This window comes from Mastigoproctus giganteus, chromosome 13, assembly GCF_048544385.1.
Source record: "Mastigoproctus giganteus isolate SK-2022 chromosome 13, ASM4854438v1, whole genome shotgun sequence".
Lineage (NCBI taxonomy): Eukaryota > Metazoa > Arthropoda > Arachnida > Uropygi > Thelyphonidae > Mastigoproctus > Mastigoproctus giganteus.
In genome coordinates this window covers 140,604,910-140,618,292 of record NC_143587.1, presented here as the reverse complement: position 1 = coordinate 140,618,292, position 13,383 = coordinate 140,604,910, and the positions used below count along the sequence as shown (strand labels likewise).

The 13,383-nt window shown below is 37.0% G+C and overlaps 1 protein-coding gene across 1 annotated transcript in view; it reads left to right on the top strand.

Annotated features, from left to right (window-relative positions):
• The window catches only part of LOC150076491 (uncharacterized), a 392,042-nt gene that overhangs the window by 164,298 nt on the left and 214,361 nt on the right, over positions 1-13,383 (top strand). Inside the window, exons 4-5 of the mRNA XM_090387905.1 lie at positions 545-696; positions 13,244-13,346. Of these exons, the coding sequence (XP_090244031.1) occupies positions 545-696; positions 13,244-13,346 (255 nt within the window). The remainder of the gene's footprint in view (positions 1-544; positions 697-13,243; positions 13,347-13,383) is intronic.

Sequence of the window (13,383 nt, the reverse complement as noted above, 5' to 3'; positions counted from 1 at the left end):
AGTGAGAGAGAGAGACGTAATTGGTGCAACTGAGGTGATACAGTACTTCAAAATAGATTTTGAACTAGCTCTTCTTTACTTGTTGAGATTATATTTTGTTGGCTAATTCAGCTAATATTTTATTGGCTTATTCAGGTTGTACATGAGGTAACTGATTGTCTTTTTTTTTGACAGAAGTTCTGAAGTCCATGAGGGACTGAAGTTTTAAATTGACATATCTGTTAATAAAACTTGAGTTCATGTAGTCTTTATAATGTTCTCCTGTATATTATATTATACAGAAGTACATCGTATATTTATATTATACAAAAAAAAAAAAAAAAAGAAAAAGAAAGAAAGAAAGAATGCTTTTGAATGTTGACAGGGTGAACTATGACTTTGTATGTAAGTGCTTTCTCAGATATTCACAACTTGAAAGCATTATAAATCATTTTGCAATATTTTTACTTACTCTAAATTGGGCCACATAACAATATTTTAGATCTTCTGAACTGCACTTAGAAATTTATCCACATTCTCACATCTTTCATTTTTCTTGTTGCAGCCAGAAACAGTGCCTCAAGCCATCATTGATATGAACAATGTTCTGGAAGTTTCTGATGCAGAAGACATTACTGGAAACCAGTTTGCCTTAGCTATTACAGCACCTGATAAGGTCCATTTTATCAAGGGAACATGCAAAGAAGAAAGCAAATGGCAAGAATTCATTTTAAAAGTATTTTTAATATATTTTTAAACTGATAAGGCTTGACTTCTGAAAAATTTCACATTACATAATCTTTTTGACCAACTCATCGTACTTGTGCAAACTGAATTAATGTAAGTAAATGACACTATTGTACAGGTTCACTGCAATAGCCCCAATTTTGTATTAAGCTTTACTCAGTTTTGTTCTGAGCAAACCAAGTTTGTTACAAAATTTATCAGTTTCATATTATAGAAGTCTTATTTGCCCTCATTTGACACTGATCTAAAGGGAGAAGTAAACAGCTATTTATTTTAAGTGCATGCCTGTAATGATTGTGGTAATATAATCTAGCTATCCCTTAAATTTATTTGAATTTTTAAGTAAATAGGCAAATTTTCAATTTATACTTTGGTACAGCCATAAAGACTCAGAGGAGAAGGATTTTTCCTCCCCCCTCCCATATATTACATCAAAAACTATATAGAATTTCCTACCTCTATGGTAATAATTTCACCATAACTAATATTATACAGAATATATTGTATTGTCTGCATGATACTAGTTTGTAATATATTTGAGATTTTCTGTTATCCTGGGTAAAAATCGACATGTAGGATAGAATAGAAAAAAATAGCTTATTAAAACAAAAATTATAATAGTGAAAGAAACACATTGTTTGCAGAACCGCTATATTATTTCAGTATAAGGTTACTGCTCAGATGCACTAAAGCGATTTTTCTTTTTTCAGTGACTTGTTTATTTTTCTATATGTATGTAGGTTTTCAATATATTTTTAAGATGCATTAATTATTAATTATTCCGATTATACTGTGTATATAAAAATTCTTTTATATACACAGTGCATAAAAAAATATTTGTAAAATGTAAAAGCATAACAAGTTTTACATATAGTCAATCCCATTTATAATGAATTCAAAGAGTAAATTCGTTATTAAAATTGTAAATAGTATAGCGTTATGTAAAAAAAAAAAAAAAAGAGAAAGAAAGAACAGAAAAAGCAGCAGCAAAATATAAGAAAAAGGTGAGTGTCAGGTAAACATAGCTAGCATTAGCAGTGACGTATGAAGCAATAAAGCAAGCTTATACAGCATCAGCAAAAAAAAAAAAAAAAAAAAAAAAATTCTGGCAGGAAAAAGGATGTGATTATCCCCTTGTATAAGGTAGTGGTCAGGCCACACCGTGAGTACTGTATACAGGTCTGGAGGCCACATTTTAGGAAAGATGTAGAGTTCATGGAACGATTACAGAGATAGGCAACAAGATTAGTGAATGGAACAAAGGGTTTCTCTTACGAAGAAAGGTTTAAGTTTTTCAATTGCAGTGTCTGGAGACTGGGCACCTGTGAGGTGATCTGATTGAAGTGTATTAGGCTTTGAATGGTTTGAGCATGCTCAGTGCTGATGGGATTCTTCCTCTTGCCCAGATTAATCACCTGAGGAGACAAATTCAAATTGAGGAAAGACAGTTGTAGAATAGATGTGTGGAAATTTGCCTTTAGCCAGAGGGTGGTTGCTGGAACAAACTTCCATCTGTCATTGTAGAAGTTGACAGCTTAAATAAATTCAAGGCAGAACTAGACAAACATTTGGAGCAAATGGATGGGTGAAATGGAAAGGTTTTTTTTTTTTTTTTTTGCTGATGCTGTATAAGCTTGCTTTCTTGCATCATCATATGCCTCTACTAGTGCTAAATGCTAACTAATGCTAAACCACTTCCCATTTCATTTATCCATTCCCTCCAATAGTTTGTTTAGTTCTTCCTTTAATTTGTTTAAGCTGTCAACTTCCACAACAGCAGCAAATGTAAGTTTGTTTCAACAATCAACCACTCATTGGCTAAAGGCAAACTTCTGTACATCTGTTCTGCAACTGTCCTTCCTCAGTTTGAATTTATGCCCCCTCAGGTGCATAATCTGAGCAAGAGAAAGAATTCCATTAGCATTAAGCTTGCTCAAACCATTCAGTGCTTTATACACGTCAATAAGATCACCTTGCAATTGACTGGTCTCCAGACACTGCAATTTGCAGAACTGAAGCCTTTCTTGGTAAGTGCACTCCTTTTTTCCCCCTAATCAATCTTATTGTATTGTTCTTCACTGTACCCATTCCAGTAGCTCTATCTCCTTCCTAAAATGAGGAATTCAGAACTGTATGCACTATTCAAGATGTGGACTGACCATTGTCTTATACAATAGGATAAGCACCTCCTTATCCTTGCTAGCAAAATTCCTGTAGATCATTGACACAACCCCATGAGCTGTCCTGGCATCCTGTCTGCACTGCTCTGAGAATTTAACTGACTGGACAATTATCCCTTGGTCATTTTTCATTTTCCACTACCCTAAATGTAGTACCATACGGTTGGTACATTATGCTGGGGTTTCTGCTACCCACATGCAGTACTTTGCATTTGTCAATGTTAAACTTCAGTTGCCATTTCCGAGCCCATCTGCCCAACCTTTCTAGATCCTCATACTATCATTACTGTCATTAAACTTTCTGCCAACTTTTGTATCAACTGCAAATTCGGACATTACACATGATATACCGCCTTCAGTATCATTGAATAATAAAGAAAACAAGAATGGGCCCAATATCAAACCCTGGGGGACTCCACTAATAACATTTATCCCTGAAGAGCAGTGTCCATTGAATACCACTCTCTGTCTTCTCCCACTCATCCATAGCAGCAACTTGCCTTTAATCCCACACTGTTTCAATTTTTACAGCAGTCTTTTATGTGCAACAGTATCAAAAGCGTTCCTGAAATCCCAAGTATATGGTATCAAAATTATTTTGTTCAAACATTCAAACTCACCTTTTTTCTAATTGAGTATTCATCTTAATTATCTTAAATGCAGTGAAAATTGTATAACGAAGCAGTAAACTGAAATTTAATATTTATTTTTATTTATTTTATTTTTTTTTTGTTTTTGTTTTTTTTTTCATTTTCACTGGCAGTCTCCTTTTAGTTTTGCCATAGGTATTAACACAAAAAAAACGATAACATGTTATTTCCTTCATATCTTGATGAAGAGTTGATATGTTGCTCTGGGGTTGCTGTTTCCCAAAGTACTACATATGGGAAACAGCAACCCCAGAGCAACGTATCAACTCTGTGGTACTACGCTGACAGTGGTAGAGAATGAAAGGGACCTGGGGGGGTGGGTGTGCAGGCAGATATGAAGTTTTCTGAGCAGTGCAGACGGGCTGCAAGAGTAGCTCATGGTGTATTGTCGATGATATATAGGAATTTTTCTAGCAGGGATAAGGAGGTGATTATTCCCTTGTATAAGGCAATGGTCAGACCACACCTAGAGTACTGTATACAGATCTGGAGGCCTCATTTCAAGAAGGATGTAGAGATGCGCTGGAACGAGTACAGAGAAGGGCAACAAGATTAGTGAATGGAACAAAGGGGTGCTCTTACGAAGAAAGGCTTAAGTTTTGCAAATTACAGTGTCTGGAGACTAGGCACTGGCGAGGTGATCTGATAGAGGTGTATAAAGCCTTGAATGGTTTGAGCATGCTCAATGCTGATGGGATTCTTCCTCTTGCTCAGAATAATCACCTGAGAGGGCATAAATTCAAATTGAGAAAAGACAGATGTAGGATAGACGTGAGGAAATTTGCGTTTAGCCAGCGGGTGGTTGGTTGGTGGAATAGACTTCCATCCCTTGTCATGGAAGTTGATAGCCTAAATAAGTTTAAGGCTCAGCTGGACAGGTATTTCGAACGAACAGAGGGGTGAAGTGGAAGTGATTATTTTTTATTTATTTATTTATTTTTTTTTTTTGGGCTGATGCTGCATAAGCTTGCTTTCTTGCATCAAAAGCCTCTGCTAATGCTAATGCTAATCTATCGCCTCAGAAACAATGTTGGACAATATGTGATAGAACAGTCCCTTTTTTTTTTTTTTTCCTTTCATCATTATAAATACAGTGGATTCTGGTTATTTGGGGCAGCTGTTTATTTGGGATAAATCTTAAAGAACAGAAACCAATCGAGAAAATAGCTGGAGTTTACTACTTCGCTTAATTGGGACAATATGCCGTTTAATTGGGACAGGAGACTGCAGCACTGGAGATTACCCTATGATTATCTCCGACCATACCTTGTGGTTCGGTCGGATTTCTGGAGGTCACAACCATAAAACAATTAGTTTATTGGGCTTTTCTGTTAGTGCAATCTTTTATAAATGGATAGTAAACTCGATCTTATTGAATTTGCAATAATACTCCTATAATATTCCTATTTTTGCTAATTAGAATTGCTGTTTAATAGAATTAAAATTCAATTCACAAACGTGATCACAATGACTGGTGCTTACTACACATTGTATAGTGAACTATAGTACTATAGTGAGTCCATTGTAACGTAGGCGTCTCCGTAGCTAGGTGGGAAAGAGCAGCAGTGCGTAGCACACGCTTCTTGATTAGACCGAGGTTCGAGCCCATCACCACCAAATACGGAGGATGCAGAAAGGTCAAGTGAATGACCACCGCATATTCCCGGAGCAATATGACCTTAGTTGCTAATGCTCCTAAAAACCAAATAACAAACAACAACAACAACAACAAACCATTGTAACGGGATTTTATTGTACAGTGACCCAATTGTAAAGCGAGGGTCCACTGTATTTTTAACCGTTTATGTGAAACTTCACATAATTGGGGCAGCTGCTTAATTTGGCCAAAATGCACTCATCTCGATGTGTCCCAAATAACCAGAATCAACTCTATACAATAATGGATAACCATTTAAGATGCAATCAAGTTTGAAATCCACTCTCAGTTTCTGCATTGGCTTCACCTGATTCATCAGTCATGGCTTTATAATATATGTTGTACCTGTTTTTGAATCACTACATACAGCAAGTTCGTGGTTCAAGATTTTACATCCTAAGGGTAACCTGATATATATTTATTTATTTATTGACCTGAGATCACAAGCATTTACTTGTAGAAATGGTCCACTGACTGGTAGGTTGTGCCTATTAACTGCTGATAACAACTGAAAAGCATACCTAGAACCTTAGCATAGCTGTCAATTCTCTGAATTAATAATGCAGAATCCATCTTTTTGACTCAATGTGATTCTCTTTCCATCTTGCCATCATAACATGATTAGTAACACAGGGTTTTCAAAAAATAGTTGAACTATGTTAAAATTGGAATTTTTTAATAATTCTGTGAATTTGTTAATTTTTTCTAACAAATATGGGCATAACAAATGCCTAAGAATAGTTTGCCACAATTGTTGATTTAGCTATAAAAGAAAAAGCAAACTATTTTTCAGGATTTTAATGATTTAATTAACAATAACTGAATTAATGATGCGGAATCCATCTTTTTGACTCATTGTGTTCGTTCTTCTTTCCATCTCACCATCATAAATAAATGATAACATAATTAGGAACACAGGGTTTCAAAAAAGTAGATAAACTATGTTAAAATTGGAATTTTTTTAACAATTCTGTGAATTTGTTAATTTTTTCTATATGGACATAATGAATAGTTAAGAATAGCTTGCCAAAATTGTTCATTTAGCCATAAAAGAAAAAACAAACTTTATTTTTCAGGTTTTTCATTCTAATACTGTGCAAATAGGATAATCACCTTATCACTGCTAGCAAAATTCCTGTAGATCATTGACAAAACCCCATGAGCTGTCCTGCCAGCCTGTCTGCACTGCTCTGAGAATTTCATAACTGACTGGACAATTATCCCCAGGTCTTTTTTCATTTTCCACTAACCTAAATGTAGTGCCATATGGTTGGTACATTATGTTGCGATTTCTGCTAACCATATGCAGTGCTTTGCGTTTGTCAATGTTAAACTTCAGTTGCCACTTCTCACCCCATCTATCCAACTTTTACAGATCCTAGGTATGCTGTTGCAGCAGCATACTGTCATTACCGTTATTAACAACACTGCCAACCTTTGTATCATCTGAAACTTTGACATTAAGCTTGATATACCTTCATCAATACCATTAATAAATACACAAAACAACAGTAGGCCCAACACCAAACCCCGAAGGACACCACTAATAACATGAGTCCATTTAGAGCAGTACCCATTGATTACCACTCTCTGTCTTCTCCAACTCAACCATCCTTTTATCCATTGTAGCAAATTGCACTTAATGGCATACTGCTCCAATTTGTACAGTAGTCTTCCATGTACAACAGTATCAAAAGCTATCCTGAAATCCAAGTATATGATATCAAAATTATTTTTTGCATCCAGTTCCTTTGTGACCACATCATACAATCAGATTGGTCAGATAAGACTTCCCCTCGACAAACCCATGCTGTGTCTGAATTATTACTGCTGTCTTGTCTACATGATCCTGCAATTCTTCTTTAACCAGTGAATCCATTATTTTCCCTTGAACAGAAGTAAAACTAACAGGTCTGTAATTACTCGTGTCACCCTTTGATCCCCCTTTGTGAATTGGAGATACATTTGCACATCTCCAGTCCATTGAAACTTCCCCCGAGTCCAAGGATTCTCCCATAATTATGGCTAAGGGTTTGCTTACTTCCTTTGCCACCTCCTTTAATATAACTGGATAGATCTCATCTACCCCATGATTTGATTTGGTAGTTGTTGGTGCATCGGCCATATTGCACCTCCCAAGGTTTTTGCAGTACTTTGATCCAAGCCCGAGGCGGGAATCGAACCCGCGACCTTTGGGTCCATCTACCCCAGGTGCCTTTCTTATGTTTAACTTCAGCAATTTCTCCTCCACTTTGCTCTCAGTTATTACAAAATCATTTAATTCCCTGTTAGAGGTTGATAAACATCTGGCCCTCTCCTCCTTGAATAACTTCTCATGGGTGAATGTAGATGCAAAATACTCATTTAGTTCGGCAGCTATCTGAGAATGATAATCTACAGTCAAATCACTAATATCAAGTGGATCAATCTGATTCATCCCCTTCCTTTTAGAGTTTATATAAGTAAAGAAGTCTTTGTTGTTTTTGTTTGCATCCTTTGCCAAAGGTTTTTCATAATCTGCCTTCACTTGCTTAACCTTCTTTGTGACTTGATTACAGACTGGCTTGTATTTACCATAGGCTTCTGTGTCTCCTGACAATTTATGTGCATCCCATGCATTTTTTTTCTCTGCCACAAGTCGCATTAGTTCTTATGAAATCTATGTTGGCCTAAAAGTAGAGCAGCATTTCTTAGTTGGAACAAAAAGTCAAGTAGCTTCCAAAATTACTCCCTTGAATGCTTCCCATTTAGAATTTGCTCTTGGTAACATCATCAGTTTCTTCCACTGTATAGAACCTAAAACATCTCTGAGACCTTTACGAAAGCAAAATCTCTTACCTTTACCCCTGATGGTAGTTACATCAGTACACCGTGATCACTGCCACCAGTGGTTCCTTTATCTGTAAATTCTTTATGCATGAATAATCACTGCTGATAATCAGATCAAGAGTGTTACTCCCTCTTGTTGCCTCTCTAAGATGCTGCAGTAGAAAACAATTGTCCAATAAATCCACAAAAGCCTTGCTGGTGTGCAAATGACCAACCCACAAGTTTCAGTCTATATCTGGGAAGTTAAAATCCCCCATTATAAGACACTCTGATTTACTGACCTACTCTATTTCTCTGTATAATTGTTCATTGCACTCATCAGAGTCATTAGGCCTATAACAAACTCCTACCCTCATTTTTGCTTTCCCAGTGCTTTTGTCACACCAACTGACTCAATATTGCACTGTCTATCTATGTCAACTGGATGCACTTCCTTAGATTTTATGTTTCTTAACTAACAACATAACCCCTCCTCACTTTCTATCCTGTCTATCCTTTCTGTACACATTGTATTCCTGAAATTCCAATTCTGCATCCCTTATATCTGAGTGGCACCACGTCTCTGATATCCCAACAATATCTGCCTTGGATGTCCTGACCAGTTCATCAAATTTATTTACTATACTCCTAGCATTGGTATAAATGCAAGTATGCATGCACCTGTTCTTACTCTTAGTTACTCTAACACAGCCAATGTATTTACTTGTTTCATGACCCCCAGAAGTTCCTGAAATACCCAGCAACTGACTTTCTGGGCTGCTGCTCATTCCAATAGAAGCAGTGCAAGAATGATTTCCATCTCTGGCTGCGGCTGCTGTTAATCCATTAGTCTGTGAATCCTCCCAAGTTTGCAGTTTTCCGACCCACCTAACAATGCTTTGATTGCATCAGCAAATATTCTTGCACCCTTTCTATTTAAGTGTATTCCATCCCTGTAGAAGCAATCTCTCCTGTTAACAAGCACAGGCCACAATGAGAAAAATTCTACCCTAGTTGTCTGGTTCAGAAATTTTAGTGGATGACACTTGAAAACGACACCAGAATTGTGCAGTGTACGACAATATAATTATGTATATAATTATATATAATATTTTGCGTAATATTATATTGACTTACACCGATCAGCCAAAACATTATGAGCAGCGAGTCGTTATGCAAATCGAAGAAACTGCTGGTGAACTACGGCGCGTGCACGGGTCAGAAAAAATACCTGATGCTGAGTTCAGTTAATGTGTTACTCATGTTCTTCAGATGGGAAAGGCAGTGGACTTAAGCGAGTTTGACAAAGGCCAAATTGTAATGGCCAAACAAATGGGTGAGAACATATCTGAAACGGCACGACTGGTGGGATGCTCATGGTTAGCCATGGTTAGTACCATGGCTAACCATGAGTTAGTACCCTGAAAGTGGTCCTAGATGAGAAAACCCACGAAGTGCCGGCCAGGTGTTCGACAACCACGGCTCATCGATGCTTGAGGTGAGCGAAGGCTCTCCCGAATGGTACGTGGCAGTAGAAGGGTGACTGTGGCACAACTCGCCAGTAATTGTAATGCTGGTGACGGGAGTAATGTGTAATGTGTCACAACACACAGTACATCGAATCCTGCTGAAAATGGGGCTGCGTAGCCACAGGCCGCTTCGAGTGCCCATGCTAACCACGCTTCACTGGCGACAGCACGTACAATGGCAACGCAAGCATCGAAACTGGACCTTGCGCGATTGAAAGAAGGTCATCTGGTCCGGTGAATCACGTTTCCTGTTGCACCATGTGGACAGCCAGGTACGTGTGCGTCGTTTACCTTTGGAAGTGATGTCGCCTGCATGCACCGTGGGATGAAAACAAGCCAGTGGTGGCAGCGGTGTCATGCTTTGGGCAATGTTCTGCTGTGATATCCTGGGTCGAGTCATTCATGTGCTGGGCACTCTGATGTCTGCCACCTACCTAAACATCATTTCTGACCAGGTACACACTTTCATGGCAACCGTCTTCCCCTCTGGGTTTCTGTCTTTCAGCAGGATAATGCGCCATGCCACACCACCCAGATTGTTCGAGACTGGTTTGCGGAATATGAGGAAGACTTCCAGGTATTGCCCTGGCCTCCAAATTCCGCAGACATCAATCTCTTCGAGCATCTGTGGTTTGTGTTGGAACAGCAACTCCGATCTGGGGCGTCTCAAACACAGACCTTACAGGAGTTAAAGAATCTGCTGGTTACGTGTTGGTACCAGATACCACAAGACACATTTAGAAATATTGTAGCGTCCATGCCTCGCTGGGTACAAGCTGTTTTGGCTGCACATGGAGGACCAACATCATATTAGGTAGGTGGTCGTAGTGTTTTGGCTCATCGGTGTATTTCCTTGAAATAATATATATATATATATATATATATATATTATTTCTATTATTTTATTATATTTTTTTTCCCTTCTTTCTCAATTTTTACTTACTTCTTCTATCCCACAACCCTTATTTACTTACTTCTCTTACCTTTATATTTTGTGTGAGTTCACACACACACAGGGTGTGGTCAAAAAGTTCATGGACTGAATTTGTACATTGAAATTGCTGCCTTGTGGTGAGTTATGACTTGTCACAATATGTTTGGTGACTTATTTACCAGCAAACAGTCTGAATTAGCACATATTGAATAGAAGGTGTTTTATATTGTAGCAGTGTTTATTTCAATTTAGGGAATAGTCTTATTTGAAGAATTTCCAGTGGTCTGCACAGTTTAAAGGGAAGCATTTGTTGATCAAAGATGATCTCACTCTGGCCATCCGTCAGTTTCAGAAACCAATAATTCAATAACTTATGCTTCTGATCTGTTTAGGAGTGATCAATGTTTAACTATCCACAAAGTTGGTAGTGAAATTGATATTTCTTATTGGATATATCAGCCAAAATTGTGCCTTACATGTCAAGATCTTTATCAGTTGGATGCTGCTGACCCACACTTTGTTTCTTTTGTCATTTAATAGTACCAAACGTGGGCGTATGACTTCGGCCAGGAAAAAAAATCCCAGTCTTTCCCTCAGTGGACGACTCTTTCTTTTCCTAGGCCCAAAAAAATGTGGCTATCTCAGTCAAATGCAAAAATCATTTGACTGAGATAGCCACATCGTATTTTCTGACTTACAAGGCATTCTTCATTATGAATATGTCTCACATGGCCAAACATTGAACCAGAAATGCTACAAAGCAATTGTCTAGCAACTGTGAGATGCTGTTCAGTGGAAACAGCCAGAAAAAGTGGACTTTGGTATTTGCATCACGACAATGCTCTTGCACCGTCAGCACTTTCCATTCAAGAATTTCTTGTGATACACTTCATCAATGCTCATTGGATATAGCTCCTTGTGTGTTTTTTTTTTTCCTTTTTTTCTTTTGTTTGTTTGTTTGTTTGTTTACCAAGCTTAAAGGTGCACTTGGAAGATTAGAGATTTTCAGTGATGGAGGAAAGCATAATGTGATACAGGAACTATTAGCAATTCCAAAAGAAACCTATTGGGAATGCTTCCTTCCAGGAGTTGAAGAAGCAACTCGAAATCAATGTACACAGCGTCAAGGAGGCTACGTTGAAGAAGATCCATCCAAATAGCCAATAAGCTTTATCATTTCCCAAATATTTCATTTCCTGAACTTTTTGAACATACCTTGTATTTCACAAGTAATTTTACATTTCAAACAATCAGCTGCTTTGTTTTTTTTTGGATGAAATTTATGGATTTATGGAGAATCATTGCTCCCCTTTGTAAGCAAAGTGTGAAAACAATATTAAATTCTTTGAAATTTCTTTACCTGAGAAAATTGCATTTGTTCTAAGCTCCTGTGATGACAACAGAAATTATTACATTTATGTGGCAAAATGTTGCTGTGTCTGGATGGTCAAGATGACTTCTGATTGTTTAGTCTTTAATAACAAGGACTAGAAAAAAAAATAACAAAGTTAGACCTCATTACTATCTTTACCTAAGTAACAAGCATAATAGCAGAATACAGATTATCAGTCTGCCATATGTTATTGTTCCACGTGGTGTTGCCAAAATCAACGTATTATGTGCAGTTTATAATAGTAAATTGTATTTATTTTATAGAAAAATCCATGTTCTCTATGAAGAAATATCTATAGTAATGGTTATTTCCTATTTCAACATGCAAAATTTATATTTGTTGCTGCAGTTGCAAGGCAGTGCACAAAATTATGTACCACTGTGCACCAGCAGCTGTCTTCCTACAGATGTTTAAGCATACCTAGCCAACATATTTCTCAATGCTTGGCTCGATATAGAGCTCCAACCCTTGGTTACACTGACCACCTGATGTGAGTAAGATAAGTGTTAAGAGCAGAGACAAGGTGAGCAGCTGCTAGGGCGTGGAGATCAGGAGGTGTGATTTGGGGGCATCCTTCAGGTATGATGCCATTTAAAAATGCCTGTTTCCTGGAATAGTTCTGATGCATAGTGATGTTATTATTAGTGATATTGCCTGATCTAAAATACAACATTGCTGTTTGTAAATGTGCACCATTTATGCCCAAGTGCCCTACTCCATATTGTACACATATTTCTGCATCAGTAGAATTAGATAGTATGAATCAGAGTTGTAATGCTCAATGCGCTCTACGTTGATATTAATATTTGTAAAATAATAAGAGGAGTTTACCTCAATATAATACGTAGAACACTCAGTATAATACGGAAGTGTTCTACGTATTATATTGAGGTAAACTCCTCTTATTATTTTACAAGCATCAGTAGAATATATATTTACTCAATAAGGGAAGTCATGTGAAATGCTCCTGATAGACTCAGGATAAAAATTTTAGGTATGCTTAGCTGCTTGTTCTTTATTTTGCAGTCACAATTACTACCGTCCAAAGCACAATACATTCATATTTTTAAGTTAATTTTGTATATTTTAATACTTCTGTCATTAATTATATTGTATTACACTTTTAACATTTTTCAGTTTTCCTTGATATTAAACTCAATGCACTGCCATGTTCTGATTTTTTATATTTATTATGTGGTGTATCGTCATTAACATTGCACCAGTTTTTGATTATCCATTCACTTATTGGAGATAGTAGAGGTCATAAGTAAATAACACTATACGATTAATAGAGTTTTATTTATTATTATTTTTTTTAAGTTTGTATAGAATTCAGTTGTTTATATGAAAGAAATTATTTTACTAGGTGGTCCGAAGCACTTTCCAGATTTCCACGTAACACAATATATGGCAGATATAAGCGAAATGCAACATTTCCTGGAGGGAAAACGGCCCTGATCACTGAAAAAGTATGTTTAATATAAAATTACTTCTCTGCATATTCTC